The sequence below is a fragment of the Taurulus bubalis genome, assembly GCF_910589615.1.
Source record: "Taurulus bubalis genome assembly, chromosome: 20".
Classification (NCBI taxonomy): Eukaryota; Metazoa; Chordata; class Actinopteri; order Perciformes; family Cottidae; genus Taurulus; species Taurulus bubalis.
This window is the reverse complement of record NC_136608.1, coordinates 18,922,001-18,946,513: the sequence shown is the minus strand read 5'-3', so window position 1 is coordinate 18,946,513 and position 24,513 is coordinate 18,922,001. Positions and strand designations below refer to the sequence as shown.

General features: G+C 40.9%; 1 protein-coding gene across 1 annotated transcript; it reads right to left on the bottom strand.

The window, feature by feature from the left end:
* Positions 1-1,016: 1,016 nt before the first annotated feature.
* Positions 1,017-24,080, bottom strand: kcnd2 (potassium voltage-gated channel, Shal-related subfamily, member 2; the record flags this gene model as incomplete). Its single annotated transcript, XM_079236396.1, has 6 exons — positions 1,017-1,194; positions 3,863-4,098; positions 4,586-4,681; positions 12,144-12,306; positions 22,809-23,485; positions 23,679-24,080. The coding sequence occupies 6 exons, from the start codon at positions 24,078-24,080 to the stop codon at positions 1,017-1,019; spliced, it is 1,752 nt and encodes a 583-aa protein (XP_079092522.1).
* Between the last annotated feature and the right edge of the window lie 433 nt (positions 24,081-24,513).

Below are 24,513 nucleotides of genomic sequence, written 5' to 3'. Positions count from 1 at the left end.
TAAAAGCTGCAAAAAACAACAACATTTTCTTTTTTATCACAAATTGACATCAGTGTTGTTTCTGAGTTTGAGTTCAGCCTGAAGTCCCAGCAGCCGGTCTCGTTCTCTCATGTCTGCATGCACTGCCATGTTAACCCTGACCCTTGACTCAGAGACAGACAAGCTAACTGCTAGCCTAGCTAAGTAAAAGCTTCCAACAACTTCCAAACTATCTTCTCGTGGTTGAACATGTTTATTTCACAAGAAGATAGAAAGTAGGATATTGTAGTTTTTAGGAGCTGTTAGCTCAGGAAGACAGTTAGCTTAGCTCTCAGTCTTTATGTCATGACATCGCTCTAATTTTCTCTTATGGCTGAATCATTACAATAACATATTTTTCTTTAATGCAAGATATTTATAACGTGGAGACAAAGAATGAATGAAGTTAGCTTTACGGTCCAGCTAGTTCCGTTTGCTCACCGTTAGTGCTTGAATGGATTGGTGACTAGCATGTTAGCTGATGAAATACAACTTGTAAATCAGGTGTTGGAAGGTGTTTTTTTTTGATGGAGCTAGGCTAGCGGTTTCCCCCTGCTACCAGTGTTTGTGCTAAGCTACACTGTTTGCATGTGTACTTCCCAAAATATGTCACATTTCCTTTACACCGCATTCTAAAAATCTACGTGAGTGTCGGCTTTCTTTGTGACGGAAGACATCAAATTTAGAGGCAAACCGGATTGGACAAACAGCAGCGGTGAGGATTTTAATTCTTCATCAACCAAACGGACGTTTCCTCAGATGTTCCTGCTGGAAGAGAACGCTCCTCAAAGACAGAAGGAAGACAGAAGGAAGACACAAGCGATCCAAGGAGGCGTTAGCTTTAGCGTGCAGAAGGCCGTTTCCCTCGGGGAGAGGGTCGCTAACCGTCACTTCTGTCGTGGACTCGTGATCCAAACCCCGGCCCTCCGGGTCCGTGGTGAAGCGGGGCCGCCGCCCTGCACCTCCCGGCCTCTAGGGATCTGCCAGGGGGTTGCCCCCTAGAGGGCGGACACCCTGACGACGTGGGCCTGGGAGCAATCCACGGAGCCGCAGGACGCGTTGCGCTGGGTCCGGGTGCCGGGCGGCGGCGGCACGCTGATGACGGCGGCGCTGACGTACGGACGCTCACAGTTCAGAGGAACCGCCTCCTCCAACTTAGCGTTGAGACTGGAGCGACTGCAGAGAGGGAAGAAAACAGAGCTCAGAGGTCAGAGGTCAGACGAAGAAGAAACGATGAAATTTGTGCGGTCGTTATCTTCATTTCAGCTTTGCTCTTTAAGGCACCAATAATAATGATAATTAAAGCTTCAAGCACGTCGGGGCTAACCCCGACGTGCTTGAAGCGAGGGCCCAGTCACAGCTGCGAGCAGCTTTAATTTAGAGGGATATATATATATATATATATATATATATATATATATATATATATATATATATATATATACATATATACACAAATATACATACATATACATACTGTATGTATATTATTTTCATATATATATATATATATATATATATATATATATATATATACATATACATACTGTATATATATGTATTTTATATATATGTATATAGATGTTATATGTATATATATTTTTATTTGTAAATATGTATATAAATGTATAAACAGATACTAATATGCATTAAAAGAAAAACATGTTTTTTAGGGGGCGCTATTTGACTTCCTGTACGGTTTAGAGCATGGTCCCAAGAGAGTTATTTCTAAGTTTACATGTGTTGCATATTCCTAGCAAGTTTCATACATGTAGGTCAACCGTAGCGCTGGGGCTGCTTAATTGAATATTTGTAGGGGGCGCTATCGAGCCAAAGTGCCCTTTTGAGTCATTCAAATCACATCAGGTAACTACATCTTTGCCTTTAATTGTGTGTGCCAAGTTTAGTTACGTGTCGAGCATGCCTACTCCCTCAAAAGGGACTTTGTTGTTGACCGCGAAGGATGGGTCGCCACGGCAACAGCGTTTCACGAAACATCAAAATCTTTGGGGGCTGGCGACATGAAAATCTTTTGTTTGCATAGAAGTAATTTGATGTCGATCTGACTGACCTACTAGAGAAGCAAGCCAAAGTATAGAAATATTTACTTCATGTTGCCATTAGGTGGCGCTATGACTCTAATTAAAAATTAGACTGCACATGTCTTCAGGCCTGGAGGCTGATCAAACATGTGAAACCTGGAAAGGATCTTATCATGTGGAGTCGAGTTACATCGGTTTATTCGGTCATGGCGAAGGATCGAACTTCTGCGATGGACCGACGCTACGCCGTTCAACGGATCCTTACAATCTTCAAGGTGATGCATTATCAATGTCTTAAGTCTGTTCCGACGCATTTTGAGAGGAATCTGAATAATCTGTGAGGAGCACGGTGTACAAGTAGAAAACATGTAACTTCCTGTTGCCTCTAGGTGGCGCTATGACTAGGATGAAAATTGATCATATGGATGTCTTCAGGGTCAGGAGGTCATGGCATATGAGAAATATGGAGTAGATTCCATCATGTATGGCCAAGTTAAAACAACTTCCATTTGTTTGCAAAGGTCTCAACATCATATTGCCCGAATGTGAAATCAATCGTGTGTAATCTCTAGGAGGAGTTCGTCAGAATACAACGCCTGAAAACAAGGAAAATGCCAAAATTGATCGGTTCACTGCAGCGCCCTCTAGTGTTTGAATATTATGAAACAATTTGGGTACGTTAAGGGACACGATGTTGACATATGCTACAAAGTTTGTAGAGATAGGCCTAAGAGGTTAATTGGTTAATAACTTCTGAACGCAATGAGATATCAACACGGTTCACAATACCGTTTGATTACATTGAACCAATGATGATTCACAGAAAATTTCGTAAGAAACGGACCCAGCGTTTAGGAGGAGTGGGCAAAAATGTGTTTTTTACAAAATTCAAAATGGCGGAAAATCTAATTAGGCGCATTTTAATTTCACGGATGAGTTTTTTGTAGAGCAGTCCCACCCGGACATGTGTGTAAAATTTCAAGTCAATCGGCCATAGTTGGCAAAAAGCGTAGCCTTTCTGCCTAAAGGGGGCGCTATAGAGACATTTTCTCAGACTTTTGGTCGACACCCAAATTATATTAAAATTTTTGCCGAGTCGGATGGGTGTACAAAGTTTGAAGAATGTAGGTTTATCCCAAGCACCTCTTTTCCCTGCGCATAGGTCGGGAATAATAATACTTAGCATTTCAATAGGTCCTCGATCTGACTACGTCAGTACTCGGGCCCTAATAATAATAATAATAATACTTAGCATTTCAATAGGTCCTCGACTCGGGACTCAGTGCTCGGGCCCTAATAATGATAACATGAGAGGAGCAGCAGAGCTCCACAGCGTTGGCCACTGAGACAAGGCTGCAACAGGAGGAGGCAGCTGGAGACTCAGCTGGTCTCCTCCTGTCCCGGTTCAGGTCCCAGACCGCCCACAGCCAGACATATTCTGGATTCCTGCCCCCGGACTCCATGGGAACACTGGGTCACATGGTCTCTGCCGCCATGTGTTTGTATGCAGCGTGTCTGAGAGTTAGAGACAGCAGGGCGTCTCTCAGACCACTGAGCATTAACACACATCATCAGAAGTATGAAGCCAACACAGGTCCAGTTACATTATTTAATGAACAAAAAGGTTGCAAGTAATAACCTAAGGGACCTCTGGAACCTCCTCAACCACAGCAGGCCACTTTTCAAGGACCCCTGGAACCCCTTTAAGCCCCGATGGGAGCCACCTAGAGATGGTGAGGCCCTCTCAGGCCCTTCGGGGACCTCATCAGGACACCAACACCACACGGCCTTCCCCCTCCTACTTGTTGGTGAGTGGGCTCTCTTTGATCCGGATGGTGCTCAGCTCCTGGACGCCGCCGTGCAGACCCGCGGACATGTTGGAGTTGGAGACGTGGAAGGTCTTCCTCTCCCGGCGGGCGCAGCAGGTGAAGCTGCGAGGCGAGGAGGAGGAGATGGAGGGCGAGCGGGACAGCTGCCTCACCAGAGCGACCTCCCGGCAGCTCGACTCGTACAGCCTCTCATCCACAAACTGGTGGTTCGGAGGCAGAAACCGTGTCAGGAGGAGGTTAGAGGTCGTCAGGGGGGTTACAGGTTAAAGGAGGAGCATTTAACAGGCACTTAGGAGGTGAGACTTCACAACTTTGGCGCCTCCTAGTGGTAGCATTACAACAGTGCCTTGTCAGTATCAGTTCTTTTAGAGTCTTTAATGTGTACACGAGTCCACAGCTCGGACTGACTAAGTTATCCCCTTGAAAACTGAAGGGGATATTGCTATAAAAACAGTATAACTCACTTCTTCATTTATTATTATTATTATTGTTATTATTACTATTATTATTACACTTTTATATTATAACACAACATTATTCAAATAGCCCTAGTTGTTGCAGAGATACACCTTTTTTAGTTTGGGTATGACATTTTCGAGCAGGGGCCTAAAAATAGGTTGGTTTTCAAAAGGTTGATGGATGAGGCGTGTTAGAGGAGTTCCTTGGTGTTTGAAAAGAAGGTGTGTCTTTCCTCACCGTAGTGTTCTCCAGGCAGTGCAGCAGGTGGTTGTGCTGAATGTCAAAGCTGGGGTTGGCCTTACACACCAGCGCCTGTCCGGCCGCCTTGGACGCCTTCAGGACACAAACACAGATCACATGACGACAGGGTGAGCCCATCCAGAACCACAGAGATGGGCCTTCCCACCGCGACACACACAAGGACCCACAAAGACCCACAAGGACCCACAAGGACCCACACGGACCCACAAGCACCCACAAGGACCCACAAGGACACACAAGGACACACAATGACCCACAAGGACACACAAGGATACACAAGGACACACAAGGACCCACAAGGACCCACAATGACCCACAAGGATACACAAGGACCCACAAGGACCCACAAGGACACACAAGGACCCACAAGGACCCACAAGGGCACACAAGGACCCGGTCCCGCCACCTCCTCCTGTCGGTCCGGGTTCATCAGAAAGTGACAGATCGCTGCTTCCCTGAATGTGTGTGTTTCTGCTTGTTTGCTTGTTTTGACTGGAGCCTTATTGGACCCAAGTGAGCCACCGTACTCATGTTGCTCAGGGGTTCAGACTGAATCTGATGCAGGTGGATGGACTGAAGGACCGAAGAGCTCAGGTGGTTTTAAAGGAACTGTTAGAATCTAGAATCAGATAACTGGCCCTTGACTGACTGCCTTCAGGGTCGCACCTGGGGGCCAAGAAGGTCAGGAACCACACTTCTGAGGACCCCAAAAGAAGTCCTGCATCTTCAAAAATCTGAATATCCTTCACTTTCACTTCCGAAAGGTGTCATGAACCGAACCCTGGTGAAAGGCAGCTCACTCGTAAGGGTCCTTAGTGAAGTGACTCACCTAATTTATGAATATTTACTTCATGAGGACCGCAAAGAGAGCTACACTCTTTACTCCCTGGGACCCTGAAGCAAGTGGGACACCTTCCTCCCAGGGAACCAACAGGAAGTGACGATCCTAAACCCTCATACCCTGGTGGAAGGCAAGCCCTTCATTCTTGGGGTCTCTAAAGGTAGTGACCCACCTCACTCCTTGGGACATTTTTTGGAAACTTAAAGGAAGTGAACTGGGACCCTAAGATATGTTGAGGACCTCCTGCCTGGGACCGGACAGGAAGTGAAGGATCTTTAACCCGAAGACTCACTGGAAGCCACAAAGAGATCATGAATCCTGATCCTGATCCTCGTAGGGAGGAGGTACCCATCTCACTCTTAGGGACTCCTTTATGATAACCTGTGTGTAACAAGATGATAACTTGTGTACCAAGATGATAACTTGTGTAACGAGACGATAACTTGTGTAACAAGACGATAACTTGTGTAACGAGACGATAACTTGTATGTAACAAGATGATAACTTGTGTAACAAGATGATAACTTGTGTAACAAGACGATAACTTGTGTAACAAGACGATAACTTGTGTAACAAGTTGATAACTTGTATGTAACAAGATGATAACTTGTTTGTAACAAGATGATAACTTGTGTAACAAGATGATAACTTGTGTAACGAGACGATAACTTGTGTAACAAGATGATAACTTGTATGTAACAAGATGATAACTTGTGTAACGAGACGATAACTTGTGCAACAAGATGATAACTTGTGTAACAAGATGATAACTTGTATGTAACAAGATGATAACTTGTATAACAAGACGATAACTTGTGTAACAAGATGATAACTTGTATAACAAGACGATAACTTGTGTAACAAGATGATAACTTGTGTAACAAGACGATAACTTGTGTAACAAGATGATAACTTGTATGGAACAAGATAATAACTTGTGTAACGAGACGATAACTTGTATGGAGCAAGATGATAACTTGTATGTAACAAGATGATAACTTGTGTGTAACAAGACGATAACTTGTGTAACAAGATGATGACTTGTATGTAACAAGATGATAACTTGTGTAACAAGATGATAACTTGTGTGTAACAAGACGATAACTTGCGTAACAAGATGATAACTTGTGTAACAAGATGATAACTTGCGTAACACGATGATAACTTGTGTAACAAGATGATAACTTGTGTAACAAGACGATAACTTGTATGTAACAAGACGATAACTTGTATGTAACAAGATGATAACTTGTGTAACAAGATGATTACTTGTATGTAATAACATGATAACTTGTATGTAGCAAGACGATAACTTGTATGCAACAAGATGATAACTTGTGTAACAAGATGATTACTTGTATGTAATAACATAATAACTTGTATGTAACAAGATGATAACTTTTATGTAACAAGATAATAACTTGTGTAACAAGACAATAACTTGTGTAACAAGATGATAACTTGTCTAACAAGATATTAACTTGTGTAACAAGATGATCACTTGTGTAACAAGATAATAACTTGTGCAACAAGACGATAACTTGTGTAACAAGATGATAACTTGTGTAACAAGATAATCACTTGTGTAACGAGACGATAACTTGTGTAACAAGATGATAACTTGTCTAACAAGATAACAACTTGTGCAACAAGATGATCACTTGTGTAACAAGATAATAACTTGTGTAACAAGACGATAACTTGTGTAACAAGACGATAACTTGTCTAACAAGACGATAACTTGTGTAACAAGATGATAACTTGTGTAACAAGACGATAACTTGTATGTAACAATATGATAACTTGTGTAACAAGATGATTACTTGTATGTAATAACATGATAACTTGTATGTAACAAGACGATAACTTGTATGTAACAAGATGATAACTTGTGTAACAAGATGATTACTTGTATGTAATAACATAATAACTTGTATGTAACAAGATGATAACTTTTATGTAACAAGACGATAACTTGTGTAACAAGATGATAACTTGTGTAACAAGATAATAACTTGTGTAAGAAGACGATAACTTGTGTAATAAGATGATAACTTGTCTAACAAGACGATAACTTGTGTAACAAGTTGATAACTTGTATGTAACAAGATGATAACTTGTTTGTAACAAGATGATAACTTGTGTAACGAGACGATAACTTGTGTAACAAGATGATAACTTGTGTAACGAGACGATAACTTGTGTAACAAGATGATAACTTGTGTGTAACAAGATGATAACTTGTGTAACGAGACGATAACTTGTGCAACAAGATGATAACTTGTGTAACGAGACGATAACTTGTGTAACGAGACGATAACTTGTGCAACAAGATGATAACTTGTGTAACAAGATGATAACTTGTGTAACGAGACGATAACTTGTGCAACAAGATGATAACTTGTGTAACAAGATGATAACTTGTGTAATGAGACGATAACTTGTGCAACAAGACGATAACTTGTGTAACAAGATGATAACTTGTATGGAACAAGATAATAACTTGTGTAACGAGACGATAACTTGTATGTAGCAAGATGATAACTTGTGTGTAACAAGACGATAACTTGTGTAACAAGATGATGACTTGTATGTAACAAGATGATAACTTGTGTAACAAGATGATGACTTGTATGTAACAAGATGATAACTTGTGTAACAAGACGATAACTTGTGTAACAAGATGATGACTTGTATGTAACAAGATGATAACTTGTGCAACAAGATGATAACTTGTGTGTAACAAGACGATAACTTGCGTAACAAGATGATAACTTGTGTAACAAGATGATAACTTGCGTAACACGATGATAACTTGTGTAACAAGATGATAACTTGTGTAACAAGACGATAACTTGTGTAACAAGACGATAACTTGTATGTAACAAGATGATAACTTGTATGTAACAAGATGGTAACTTGTGTAACAAGACGATAACTTGTGCAACAAGATGATAACTTGTATGTAACAAGATGATAACTTGTGTAACAAGATAATAACTTGTGTAACAAGACGATAACTTGTGTAACAAGACGATAACTTGTGTAACAAGACGATAACTTGTGCAACAACATGATAACTTGTGTAACAAGACGATAACTTGTGTAACAAGATAATAACTTGTGTAACAAGACGATAACTTGTGTAACAAGATGATAACTTGTATGTAACAAGATGATAACTTGTGTAACAAGACGATAACTTGTATGTAGCAAGATGATAACTTGTATGTAACAAGATGATAACTTGTGTAACAAGACGATAACTTGTATTTAACAAGACGATAACTTGTATGTAACAAGACAATAACTTGTATGTAACAAGATGATAACTTGTGTAACAATATGATTACTTGTATGTAATAACATGATAACTTGTATGTAACAAGACGATAACTTGTATGTAACAAGATGATTACTTGTGTAACAAGATGATTACTTGTATGTAATAACATAATAACTTGTATGTAACAAGATGATAACTTTTATGTAACAAGATAATAACTTGTGTAACAAGACAATAACTTGTGTAACAAGATGATAACTTGTCTAACAAGATATTAACTTGTGTAACAAGATAATAACTTGTGCAACAAGACGATAACTTGTGTAACAAGTTGATAACCTGTATGTAACAAGATGATAACTTGTTTGTAACAAGATGATAACTTGTGTAACAAGATGATAACTTGTCTAACAAGACGACAACTTGTGTAACAAGATGATTACTTGTATGTAATAACATAATAACTTGTATGTAACAAGATGATAACTTTTATGTAACAAGATAATAACTTGTGTAACAAGACAATAACTTGTGTAACAAGATGATAACTTGTCTAACAAGATGATAACTTGTGTAACGAGACGATAACTTGTGTAACAAGATAATAACTTGTGTGTAACAAGATGATAACTTGTGTAACGAGACGATAACTTGTGTAACAACATGATAACTTGTGTAACAAGACGATAACTTGTGTAACAATTTGATAACTTGTGTAACAAGACGATAACTTGTGTAACAAGTTGATAACTTGTATGTAACAAGATGATAACTTGTTTGTAACAAGATGATAACTTGTGTAACAAGATGATAACTTGTGTAACGAGACGATAACTTGTGTAACAAGATGATAACTTGTGTAACGAGATGATAACTTGTGTAACAAGATGATAACTTGTGTGTAACAAGATGATAACTTGTGTAACGAGACGATAACTTGTGTAACAAGATGAAAACTTGTATGTAGCAAGATGATAACTTGTGTGTAACAAGACGATAACTTGTGTAACAAGATGATGACTTGTATGTAACAAGATGATAACTTGTGTAACAAGATGATGACTTGTATGTAACAAGATGATAACTTGTGTAACAAGACGATAACTTGTGTAACAAGATGATCACTTGTGTAACAAGATAATAACTTGTGCAACAAGACGATAACTTGTGTAACAAGTTGATAACTTGTATGTAACAAGATGATAACTTGTTTGTAACAAGATGATAACTTGTGTAACGAGACGATAACTTGTGTAACAAGATGATAACTTGTGTAATGAGACGATAACTTGTGCAACAAGATGATAACTTGTGTAACAAGATGATAACTTGTGTAACGAGACGATAACTTGTGCAACAAGATGATAACTTGTGTAACAAGATGATAACTTGTGTAATGAGACGATAACTTGTGCAACAAGACGATAACTTGTGTAACAAGATGATAACTTGTATGGAACAAGATAATAACTTGTGTAACAAGATGATGACTTGTATGTAACAAGATGATAACTTGTGCAACAAGATGATAACTTGTGTGTAACAAGACGATAACTTGCGTAACAAGATGATAACTTGTGTAACAAGATGATAACTTGCGTAACACGATGATAACTTGTGTAACAAGATGATAACTTGTGTAACAAGACGATAACTTGTGTAACAAGACGATAACTTGTATGTAACAAGATGATAACTTGTATGTAACAAGATGGTAACTTGTGTAACAAGACGATAACTTGTGCAACAAGATGATAACTTGTATGTAACAAGATGATAACTTGTGTAACAAGACGATAACTTGTGCAACAAGACGATAACTTGTGTAACAAGATAATAACTTGTGTAACAAGACAATAACTTGTGTAACAAGACGATAACTTGTGTAACAAGACGATAACTTGTGCAACAACATGATAACTTGTATGTAACAAGATGATAACTTGTGTAACAAGACGATAACTTGTATGTAGCAAGATGATAACTTGTATGTAACAAGATGATAACTTGTGTAACAAGACGATAACTTGTATTTAACAAGACGATAACTTGTATGTAACAAGACAATAACTTGTATGTAACAAGATGATAACTTGTGTAACAATATGATTACTTGTATGTAATAACATGATAACTTGTATGTAACAAGACGATAACTTGTATGTAACAAGATGATTACTTGTGTAACAAGATGATTACTTGTATGTAATAACATAATAACTTGTATGTAACAAGATGATAACTTTTATGTAACAAGATAATAACTTGTGTAACAAGACAATAACTTGTGTAACAAGATGATAACTTGTCTAACAAGATATTAACTTGTGTAACAAGATGATCACTTGTGTAACAAGATAATAACTTGTGCAACAAGACGATAACTTGTGTAACAAGTTGATAACTTGTATGTAACAAGATGATAACTTGTTTGTAACAAGATGATAACTTGTGTAACAAGATGATAACTTGTCTAACAAGACGATAACTTGTGTAACAAGATGATTACTTGTGTGTAATAACATAATAACTTGTATGTAACAAGATGATAACTTTTATGTAACAAGATAATAACTTGTGTAACAAGACAATAACTTGTGTAACAAGATGATAACTTGTTTAACAAGATGATTACTTGTCTAACAAGATAATAACTTGTGTAACAAGACAATAACTTGTGTAACAAGATGATAACTTGTCTAACAAGATGATTACTTGTCTAACAAGATGATAACTTGTGTAACAAGACGATAACTTGTGTAACAAGATGATAACTTGTGTAACAAGACGATAACTTGTGTAACAAGATGATAACTTGTGTAACAAGATGATAACTTGTGTAACAAGATGATAACTTGTGTAACAAGATAATAACGTGTGTAACAAGATAATAACTTGTGTAACAAGATTATAACTTGTGTAACAAGATAATAACTTGTGTTACAAGACAATAACTTGTGTAACAAGATGATAACTTGTCTAACAAGATATTAACTTGTGTAACAAGATGATCACTTGTGTAACAAGATAATAACTTGTGCAACAAGACGATAACTTATGTAACAAGATGATAACTTGTGTAACAAGATGATAACTTGTGTAACAAGATGATTACTTGTATGTAATAACATGATAACTTGTATGTAACAAGACGATAACTTGTATGTAACAAGATGATAACTTGTGTAACAAGATGATTACTTGTATGTAATAACATAATAACTTGTATGTAACAAGATGATAACTTTCATGTAACAAGATAATAACTTGTGTAACAAGACAATAACTTGTGTAACAAGATGATCACTTGTGTAACAAGATAATAACTTGTGTAACAAGATAATAACTTGTGTAACAAGATGATAACTTGTGTAACAAGACGATAACTTGTAAAACAATATCCTCACCTTTTGAGCGCGTCTCTTCTCAGATCTCTGGCTCTGGTGGTAGATCCGGCTGAAGTTGGACACGATGACGGGAACCGGCAGAGCGATGACCAAGACGCCGCTCAGAGAGCAGACGGAGCCCACGATCTTCCCCATGATGCTCTTTGGTACCATGTCGCCATATCTGAGAGAGAGAGAGAGAGACATTAGAGAGACTTCCCTTCCAGACTCTTGAAGCTACAACAGACTGTTTATGAGACGCCATCTTGTTTCCTTGCAACCAGAAGACCAAAAAGTGGAAACACACAAAATAATTTAAATTGAAAGAGAAAAACATGAACAATCACCTATATATATATATATATATATATATATATATATATATATATATATATATATATATATATATATATATATATATACATATATATACATACAGGACTGTCTCAGAGTTATTAAATAAAGTTATTTCTTATATGTAATGCAATTAAAAAAACAAAAATGTCATGCATTCTGGATTCATTACAAATCAACTGAAATATTGCAAGCCTTTTATTGTTTTAATATTGCTGATTATGGCTTACAGCTTAAGAAAACTCAAAAATCCTATCTCAAAAAATTAGAATATCATGAAAAAGTATACCAGTAGGGTATTCAACTAATCACTTGAATCGTCTAATTAAGTCGAAACACCTGCAAGGGTTTCCTGAGCCTTGAAAAACACTCAGCTTGGTTCAGTAAACTAAATCACAAGTATGGGGAAGACTGCTGATCTGACTTCTGTCCAGAGGACCATCATTGACACCCTCCATCAGGAGGGTAAGACACAAAAAGACATTTCTCAAAGAGCAAGCTGTTCACAGAGTGCAGTTTCAAAGCACATCCACAAAAAGTCTGTTGGAAGGGGGAAATGTGGCAGGAAACGCTGCACAACCAAGAGAGATGCCCGCAGCCTTAACAGCATTGTGAAGAAGAGTCGCTTCCAGAATTTGGGGGAGCTTCAGAGACAGTGGACTGAAGCTGGAGTCCAGGTATCAAAAGCCACTGTTCACAGACGTGTCCGGGAAATGGGCTACAATAGCCGTATTCCCATGGTCAAGCCACTTCTGAACTAAGACAACGGAAGAAGCGTCTGACTTGGGCGCTGGAAAAGAAGCACTGGACAGTTGCAGAGCGGTCCAAAGTCCTCTTTTCAGACGAAAGCAAGTGTTGTATTTCATTTGGAAGTCAAGGCGCCAGAGTCTGGAGAAAGGCTGGAGAGGCGCAAAGTCCAAGTTGCTTGAAATCCAGTGTGAAATTCCCACAGTCAGTGATGGTTTGGGTGCCATGTCAGCTGCTGGTGTTGGTCCACTGAGTTTCATCAAGTCCAGAGTAAATGCAGCTGTGCACCAAGAGATTTTAGAGCACTACATGCTTCCGTCTGCAGAAAAGCTCTATGGAGATGAGGATTTCATTTTCCAGCATGATGTGGCACCTGCCCACAGTGCCAAAGCCACCAGTAACTGGTGTACTGACCATGGCATTACTGTCCTGGATTGGCCTGCCAATTCCCCTGACCTGAACCCCATAGAGATGTGTGGGGCATTGTGAAGAAGAAGCTGAAAGACACCAGACCCAACAATGCAAATGAGCTAACGGCCGCTATTGAAGCCTCCTGGGCATCCATACAACCTCAGCAATGCCACAGACTGATTGCCGCATTGATGCAGTAATCCGTGCAAAAGGATTCCCAACCAAGTACTGAGTGCATTAATGGACATTTTCAAATGTTTGATTTTGTTTTGCTGTTATAAATCTTTTTTTTTACTTGGTCTGAGGAAATATTCTAATTTTTTGAGATAGGATTTTTGAGTTTTCTTAAGCTGTAAGCCATAATCAGCAATATTAAAACAATAAAAGGCTTGTAATATTTCAGTTGATTTGTAATGAATCCAGAATGCATGACATTTTTGTTTTTTTAATTGCATTACAGAAAATAAAGAACTTTTTCACAATATTCTAATTTTCTGAGACAGTCCTGTGTGTGTATATATATATATATATATATATATATATATATATATATATATATATATATATATATATATATATATATATATATATATAGAAGAGATATAAATACAAGAAATTCAACAGTAGATTTTTTTTCCCAAGATGTATTTTAATGATTGCCTCTTCTGGTTCAGCCTCTTGATCAGATTCATCTTCAGGGATGGATCCCATCCTCTCCTCACACATGGGTTCACACCTCTTTATTATTGTTATCTTTGAGAGTCCAGCTGAAGGAAACACTTCATATGAGGAGATTAAAGAGACTCCAGCATGTATTTATGAATAATAAATGTTCAGTTTGCTGCTGACAGAAACCCAATTGTTGTTATTTTTATAATCTTATTAGTATTTAGGTTTGAGACGTCAGCAGGAAAAGCAGCTGACAGGGCTATAGAAGAAGCAGCTCAGTCATCGTCCAGTAGGAGGAGCCAGAGAGCTTCTTCTTCCTCTGTTAGTGCTCTGTCTTCACTTCACCATCATCATCATCATCATCATCATCATCATCATCACACTCAGGTCTCCGCTCTGACTTCCCAGCATGCTCAGTGTTCAGGTCAAACTGATGTTACAGAACATTTAGATATGAGAGGATTTTCAAAATAAAATAACTGAAACATTTCCAGAAGTTCTGTTTCTGAAGATAATAGAGTTATAAATATCAGTTCATATTCATGCTCCCCAGAGGTTGTTTAATGTTGTTACTGTCTTTATTATTATTGCTATAAATATGAAACTATATATATTTATATATATATATATATATATATATATATATATATATATATATATGTATATACATATGTATACATACATATACTGTATATACATATATATACATATATACGTATATGTATATATATGTATATACATATATATACTATATATACTATATATGTATATATATATATATTACATTGTAATATATAATTGTGCTGTATGACTACAGACAACAAATATATACATATATATTTATATATATAAATTTATACATATATAAATATATATGTATATATTTATATTTATAAATCATCACACACTAGTTTCATTATCAATAGAAATGAAGGCAAATGGTCGATTAGTCCTCATGAAGACATAAACTCATATTCATGCTCCCCAGAGGTTGTTTAATGTTGTTACTGTCTTTATTATTATTGCTATAAATATGAAACTATATATATTTATTTATATATATATATACATATATATACTGTACATATATATATATATATATATATTACATTGTAATATATAATTATGCTGTATGACTACAGACAACAAATATATGTATATATATTTATATATATATAAATACATACATATATATATTTATATATATATAAATATATATGTATATATTTATATTCATAAATCATCACACACTAGTTTCATTATCAATAGAAATGAAGGCAAATGGTCGATTAGTCCTCATGAAGACATAAACACAAAAGTGACGCACACACACACACACACACACACACAGCTGGTTTGTTTATTGAGTCTCTAACGTCTAATATTATAAAATGGAAACAGAGATCTAGATTACATTTCAGAATCTTTTCCTCGCAGAAAAGTTTCACGCCGCCGTGAAGCAGCAAAGTTTTCTGCCGATGAGGAAATTATTATGATAAATGTAGACGGAGACACATTTGTGGAAGAAGATAATGATGTTGGATTTAATGGTTCAGAGATTTCATACAGAATGAAAAATAACATTTTGAATTGTTTCCAGCAGAGAAAAGGTCAGACCAACAGTTTGAAGCTTTATATCAATAACTGGTTTAGTTTAGTGGCTTTCATCTGGTGACAATATGAACACAATGATGTGGCGCAGAAGAACTACAGATTGTCATTACATTCACTGTGAGGCTCTGAGAATAACTGCAAGATCACAATAAACCCTTTGAATATTGAGACGGATCACCCTGATGATGTTGTGGGGTGAGGGCCGTATGTCGTACTGGAGGAGAAGAGTGATGACTGACCCAAGAACTACAACATCCTGGAACAGTGAACACCACCCGAATAGACGTTTTAGTTCATAACTATTTTGTGAGCTTTCATAGGGGAAACAGACCGAGAGGCCAGGTGTCGTACACAGAATAATTCACTTACAGTCACTTTAACTTTGCAAATCCATCTTCATCCCGTTTGTCGTTTAAATCCATAAACAATCTGCAGTTAGTCATCAGTCACTGTGCCACAGTGACGTTAGTCCAACCCCTGACTGGAGACGCTTTTAGCATTTTAATCATTAAAGTGTATCCCACCTGATCCAGGGTCTGATCCAGGATCTGATCCAAGGTCTGATCCAGGATCTGATCCAAGGTCTGATCCAGGATCTAATCCAGGGTCTGATCCAGGATTTTATCCAGGGTCTGATCCAGGATCTGATCCAAGGTCTGATCCAGGATCTAATCCAGGGTCTGATCCAGGGTCTGATCCAGGATCTTATCCAGGATCTTATCCAGGGTCTGATCCAGGGTCTGATCCAGGATCTTATCCAGGGTCTGATCCAGGATCTTATCCAGGGTCTAATCCAGGATCTTATCCAGGGTCTGATCCAGGATCTGATCCAAGGTCTGATCCAGGGTCTGATCCTGGATCAGTTGCAAGAGGATGATGATGATGATGATGATGATGATGGAGGAGGAGGAGATGGAATGAGGACCTGACTCCTGACTCTGGACCATGAGCTCTTTAGTCCTCCTGTACTTGGTCCACATACCAGCCTCTGGTTCAAATGGTTTATTTAAGGGGACAGTGCACATTAATACAAACATGTCTGTTAAATGTCAGCCAAGAGGCCATTTTCCATCTGTAGTCCCGAGAAGCAGATGTTAAAAACTAAAACAAATATATAAGGATTATAAAATGTCGGTAAAGTCAAGACAGACAGACAGCGGACAACAGACAGACAACAGACAGACAACAGACAGACAGCGGACAGACAGCGGACAGACAACAGACACACAACAGACACACAACAGACACACAACAGACAGACAGACATCAGACAACAGACAGACAGCGGACAACAGACAGACAGTGGACAACAGACAGACAACAGACAGACAGCAGACAACAGACAGACAGCGGACAGACAGCAGACAACAGACATCGGACAACAGACAGACAACAGACAGTGGACAACAGACAGACAACAAACAGACAGCAGACAGACAGCGGACAACAGACATACAACAGACAGACAGCAGACAGACAGCGGACAAAAGACAGACAGCGGACAACAGACAGACAACAGACAGACAGCAGACAGATAGCGGGGAAGTACAACACGGGCAGAAAGAGGACAGCAAGGAGCAGTCATGTTCTAGGGCTGGGCACCAACCATTCATTAAAGGCATCTCTGATGTGAATAATTCAATCAGCTCCGAGGGTTCAATTACAAACAACAGCAAGAGAAGGATCAGCTGGCACGACCTCACCTCTCTAATCACATCACGGCTCGGCCTTCTGGGAGATGTGGCTTGTGAGCGTGAAGAGATCCTTAGTGTTAAACCGATCCGGCATCACACGAGTGTTTATTATCTGAAACGATTTCCATTCCAGCCAATCACGACACGTCTCTATCCCTCTGGATGACCCCGAGTCACTCACGGTCTGCAGGAGACATCTACGCTGCTGTTTGAACACCGGCGTCTCACAGCAGCTGCCCTAAACCCTGTGAGGAGGTCCTCTACCCTGTGAGGAGGTCCGTCCTCTACCCTGTGAGGAGGCCCGTCCTCTACCCTGTGAGGAGGCCCGTCCTCTACCCTGTGAGGAGGCCCGTCCTCTACCCTGTGAGGAGGCCCGTCCTCTACCCTGTGAGGAGGCCCGTCCTCTACCCTGTGAGGAGGTCCATCCTCTACTCTGTGAGGAGGCCCGTCCTCTACCCTGTGAGGAGGTCCATCCTCTACTCTGTGAGGAGGCCCGTCCTCTACCCTGTGAGGAGGCCCGTCCTCTACCCTGTGAGGAGGTCCATCCTCTACCCTGTGAGGAGGCCCGTCCTCTACCCTGTGAGGAGGCCCGTCCTCTACCCTGTGAGGAGGCCCGTCCTCTACCTTGTGAGGAGGTCCGTCCTCTACTCTGTTAGGAGGTCTGTCCTCTACCCTGTGAGGAGGCCCGTCCTCTACCCTGTGAGGAGGTCCGTCCTCTACCCTGTGAGGAGGTCCGTCCTCTACCCTGTGAGGAGGTCCGTCCTCTACCCTGTGAGGAGGTCCGTCCTCTACCCTGTGAGGAGGTCCGTCCTCTACTCTGTTAGGAGGTCTGTCCTCTACCCTGTGAGGAGAGCCATCCTCTACCCTTTGAGTAGGTCCTCTACCCTGTGAGGAGATCCGTCCCTTACCCTTTGAGTAGGTCCTCTACTCTGTGAGGAGGCCCGTCCTCTACCCTGTGAGGAGGTCCGTCCTCTACTCTGTGAGGAGGCCCGTCCTCTACCCTGTGAGGAGGTCCGTCCTCTACTCTGTGAGGAGGTCCGTCCTCTACTCTGTGAGGAGGTCTGTCCTCTACCCTGTGAGGAGATCCGTCCTCTACCCTTTGAGTAGGTCCTCTACTCTGTGAGGAGGTCCATCCTCTACTCTGTGAGGAGATCTGTCCTCTACTCTGTGAGGAGGTCCGTCCTCTACCCTGTGAGGAGATCCGTCCTCTACCCTTTGAGTAGGTCCTCTACTCTGTGAGGAGGTCCATCCTCTACTCTGTGAGGAGATCTGTCCTCTACTCTGTGAGGAGGTCTGTCCTCTACCCTGTGAGGAGATCCGTCCTCTACCCTTTGAGTAGGTCCTCTACTCTGTGAGGAGGTCCATCCTCTACTCTGTGAGGAGGTCCGTCCTCTACCCTGTGAGGAGGTCCGTCCTCCAGTGTTGATGTTCACAGTGTCTGTTTCATGAAACAGGACCACGAAGACCTGAGGACTCCTCACAGCTCAGCTTGTCCTCAGGAGACCACATCACCCCCTGTAGGACAGGACAGCTCAGAGGTGAACGTTGAAACTGAACTCATCCACTGTTGGGTTTTAAATGTACAATGTTTGTTCAAGTTATAAAGGTTGACTCCTGTCTCACACGGGACATGAACAGTGGTCACCTGACTTCTAACCTGAGTTTAAACTCCACAATAATCTTCAAGTTATTCATATAAAAGGTGGACGGACAGAGGAGGTCTTTAGTTAAACCTGAAGCTGTGGTCTACTAGTGAGAAAAGAGCTGAAAGAAGACTTCATCGTCTCCATCGTCTTCATCGATTATTACTTGAACCCGAGCATCAACTCTGCATTACAGCCGGACACGCTCTGCAGCGCTGCTCCAACCAGCAGCAGCAGAACAACAGCCAATCAGCATTCAGCGCTAAAACAGACGCTTAATGAGGCGTGACCGGAAGACTCAGGAGCAGATCGTCAGCTGAGAACAACAAAGAGACGACATGTTAATCATAATAAACCAGGATTCACTTTGTATGAAGGAAATAAACCAGGATTCACTTTGTATGAAGGAAATAAACCAGGATTCACTTTGTATGAAGGAAATAAACCAGGATTCACTTTGTATAAAGGAAATAAAGCAGGATTCACTTTGTATAAAGGAAATAAAGCAGGATTCACTTTGTATAAAGGAAATAAACCAGGATTCACTTTGTATGAAGGAAATAAACCAGGATTCTATATAAAGGAAATACAGCAGGATTCACTTTGTATAAAGGAAATAAAGCAGGATTCACTTTGTATAAAGGAAATAAAGCAGGATTCACTCTATATAAAGGAAATAAACCAGGATTCACTTTGTATAAAGGAAATAAACCAGGATTCAGGAGTCTTCTCCTTGGATGAAACACATGTTTCACATTCAGGTGATTTCTCTGCAGATTATTCAAACTAATTACTTTCAGATTTGATTCATTCAGACGAGACAAAGAGGAAAGAAAAGAACAAATGAGGAACATAAGAATTAATGAACCGACAACGAAACGTGTAAAATCTAAAAGTCATTAAGAGATTTACAGACAGTAGAAAACCAGAGACAGTAAAATATATTTGACTTTTAGAAACCTGCACACACATGCAGCTTTGTGGATATCATTATAAATATATCTACAAACAATGAATCAAATAGAGAGAATGGACAAACCCTTTGGGATCTAGGACCTTCAGACCTCTGGAACCTCCAACAGCATCTTAGATGCTGTTTAAAACCTCCTCAAGGCCCTTTAAAACCTCATCAAATGACCTTTGAAACCTCCTCCTTGTGGGACCTCCTAAAGGCCCTTTAAGACATCCGTAAGGCCCTTTGAAACCTCCTCGAGGACCTTTGAAACCTCCCTTTAAGACATCCTTGAGGCCCTTTAAGACATCCGTAAGGCCCTTTGAAACCTCCTTGAGGACCTTTGAAACCTCCCTTAAAGACATCCTTGAGACCCTTTAAGACATCCAAAAGGGCCTTTGAAACCTCCTTGAGGACCTTTGAAACATCCTTGAAGACCTTTGAAACCTCCTTGAGGACCTTTGAAACCTCCTTGAGGACCTTTGAAACCTTCTTGAGGACCTTTGTAGATCTGATTTAGGTTCTAGTCTCTCGTGGGCCAGATGCTGGTTTCTCTTGCCGCCTCAAGCAGATAAACTGTCCTCAGATCTGAAACCGATCTAATCACACTCTGTCTTCTTCTTCTTCTGATTTGACTGCGCCTGCTTCCTAATTGGGGAACAGGAAGTGGAGACTGATTGTATTTGGGGGCGAGCCTGAGGGACTCTGTTTAGTTTCAGTTTGTTCATCCGAGAGAGATTTCCTGTCGCGGCAGCAGGAAGTCTCTCTCGTCTTCAGGTTACCAAATATCACATGACACCTCTCTTAATTATGAATAATCTACGTTCAATATTTCATCTTCTTCTTCTGGCGGGCCAAGAAGAAACAAAGGAAGAAGAAGAGCTCAAGCATTACGAGCATCTTCATGTTTCTGTACATTGGCTTTCTCCTTCTATGTATTTGTACACACATGTACAGTGTATTTGAAGTACTGCTGTTACCCTCACAGAGAAAATACACGGAATCTCATCATCAACTTGTTATGAAGTGAAACATGAAAAACATAAATCATCAACAACGGAGCAGCTGAGCTCCATTTAAGCACCGATAAAAGAGAAGAAGAAGTTCAGTCTAAAGTTCTTCTTCATTTGTTCATGTTCTGTTAAAGGGAAGGTTGGAAGGTTTATTATTATTACTAGTATTATTAATGTTATAATGAAATAAATCAATAGATCTCATGACATGACAAGTATTGATGAGTGACTGGTTTTAAACTGAATTATATATATACATATATATATATAAAAGTATATATATGTATACACATATATATATGTACATATATATATATATATATATATATATATATATATATATATATATATATATATATGTACATATATATATATATATATATGTACATATATATATATATATATACATATATATATATATATATACATATATATATATATATATATATATATATATATATATATGTACATATGTATATATATATATATATATATATATATATATATATATATATATATGTACATATGTATATATATATATATATATATATATATATATATATATATATATATAATTAAAAAAAATTACAAAATATTGTAAAAAATATATAAATATATAAAGTATATATCAATAACCTGATTGGCTACATGGAGACACATAGAAAGCCACCACAGCCCTTGATTGGTCCGTGCTGACTCAGGTGTGGTCATGTGACCTGTGGTTTCATTAATCTGACCGATCACAGCTCAACGGTTAATCAATACGTGTGAGTCGGTATTGATCCGCTCATCTATCACGTAAATACGGTTCTGATTGGCTCCTTAGCTCTAATGGAGCGTCAGTGATCAATAATACAACAACCCCCAAACTCCAGATTATTATTATTCATACTAATAATAATATAAAGAATAGAGATAAACTATATATACACGTATTGCACCAACATATCACTGCAACACATTAGAGCAACGTGTTGCACCAACATGTCACTGCAACACATTAGAGCAACGTGTTGCACCAACATGTCACTGCAACACGTTAGAGCAACGTGTTGCACCAACATGTCACTGCAACACGTTAGAGCAGCCTCGGGTCACATGACCTGCAGGTACTGACAGATCTGTGCCACGCAATCCTTCAGGTGACCGACCGGAGATCAGGTCACATAGTGAGCCTTTAGAGGAGGAAACCTGATCCTGATCCTGATCCTGATCCAGATCCCAAACAGAGACCAGGATCATGAGAGCTGACAGGTGAGGTCTCCTTCCTCAAAAGGTTCAACGACACCTGTACGCAGAGTCCTCATGTTTTATCTATCTATATATATATATATATATATATATATATATATATATATATATATATATATATATATATATATATGTTTTTTATCGATTCGTTGTTGCAGCTCTAAACATGACAAAACAATCCAACAAAACTGCGGCACTAAAACACTCAGAGAACGAGCCACAATCAGAAGGAACGATATTAATAAAAGAACCAGAGATACATCAACACACACACACACACACACACACACACACACACACACACACACACACACACACACACACACACATACGCCTACCCCAGCGTGGTCATGGTGACGATGGTGTACCAGAAGGAGGCGGGGATGCTGGTGAACTTAGAGGCGCTGGATCCCTTCTCTGCGTAGAACATGACGGTGGCGAAGATGATGATGGCCATGGTGAGGCTGAAGAGCAGGAAGCCCAGCTCCGAGGCGCAGCTCTTCAGAGTGTAGCCGAGGATCCGCAGGCCGGCCGAGTGCCGCGAGAACTTGAAGATGCGGAAGACCCTGAAGACGCGCAGCGTGACGAAGGCGCCGCTCACGTCCTCGTTGTCCGCCATCAGCAGGCCGACGTAGTACGGCATGATGGCCACCACGTCGATCACGCTCATGGCGCTCTGTGCGAAGCGTCGGCGGCCGGGCGCCACCAGGAGGCGCAGCAGGTACTCAGCCGTGAAGATCAGCACGCAGGCGCTGTCCAGGCAGAAGAAGGCCAGCGCGTGCCGCTCGCCGCAGGACGCCGCGCCGCACGGCACCGTCTCCACCACGTTGGCCAGCACCGACACGGCGATGAAGAAGCCGGTGACGTAGTAGAACACCAGCGCCATGGTGGAGCTGTGCGGGTTCTCGAAGGCCCGCCACAGGGTCTCCTTCAGGCCCAGGGCCGGCACCGGGTCCTCGGTCTGGTCCAGGTCCTCGTCGTCCTGGACCCGCTCCTGGTCCTCCCTCTTGCGGTCCTTCATTAGGAATGTAAAGATATATATTACTAACCAATACATATACATACACACACACACACACACACACACGCACACACACGCACACACACACACACACGCGCACACACATACACACACACACGCACACACACACACACACACACACACACACACACACACACACACACTCTCTCTCTAAATCCCTGCTCACCTTGTAGTCCTCGTAGCAGCAGTCCCCGATGATCTCCGGCACGAGGCGGAAGAACGCGAGCTCCTCCTCGTAGGCGCACACGCAGGCGCCCCGCGGGAAGTGCAGCGTCCCGCGGCGGTAGAAGTTGAGCACGTGGCGGAAGAGGTCCGGGTCGCGGTCGAAGAAGTACTCGTCGGTGTGCTCGTGGAAGAAGAAGTCCCGCTCCGCGCTGCCCAGCAGGGTGTCCGGGTACCGGTCCAGCGTGGACCTCCAGGTCTGGAACCGGGTCCCACTCACATTGAGCACGAGCAGCGTGGGCCCGCGGCCACGCCGCTCCTCCGGGGGGACCTGCATCGGCGCAGCGGCGACTGGCATCCAGCCAAGGGCCGCCGCGCGCGCCACCGGGAGCCAGGCCGCAGCCATGCGCGTCCCGCCTCCTGGTTCTCCTGGTCCTTCTGGTCTTCCTGGTCCCTCCTCCTGGTCCCTCCTCCTGGTCCCTCCTCCTGGTCGGTCCTCCTGGTGCCTCCTCCTGGTCCTCCTGGTCCCTCTTCCAGGTCCTCCTGGTCCCTCCTCCTGGTCCTCCTGATCCCTCCTCCAGGTCCTCCTGGTCCTCCTGGTCCTCCTGGTCCCGATCCGCTTCTCTAGAGGGACTCACATCGGGCGCCAGACGGAACCGAAGCAGGTTTTACGCACGTGGAGCTGGAAGTACTTCAGGCTCAACGAGAACCCGGTTCCCGTTGGTGGACTGTTTCCTCCAGCATCCCGAGACCTGAGACCCGGACCCACTGCTCAGACCTGCTGCTGGTCCTGTAGAGACCTGGTCCTGTAGAGACCTGGTCCTGTAGAGACCTGGTCC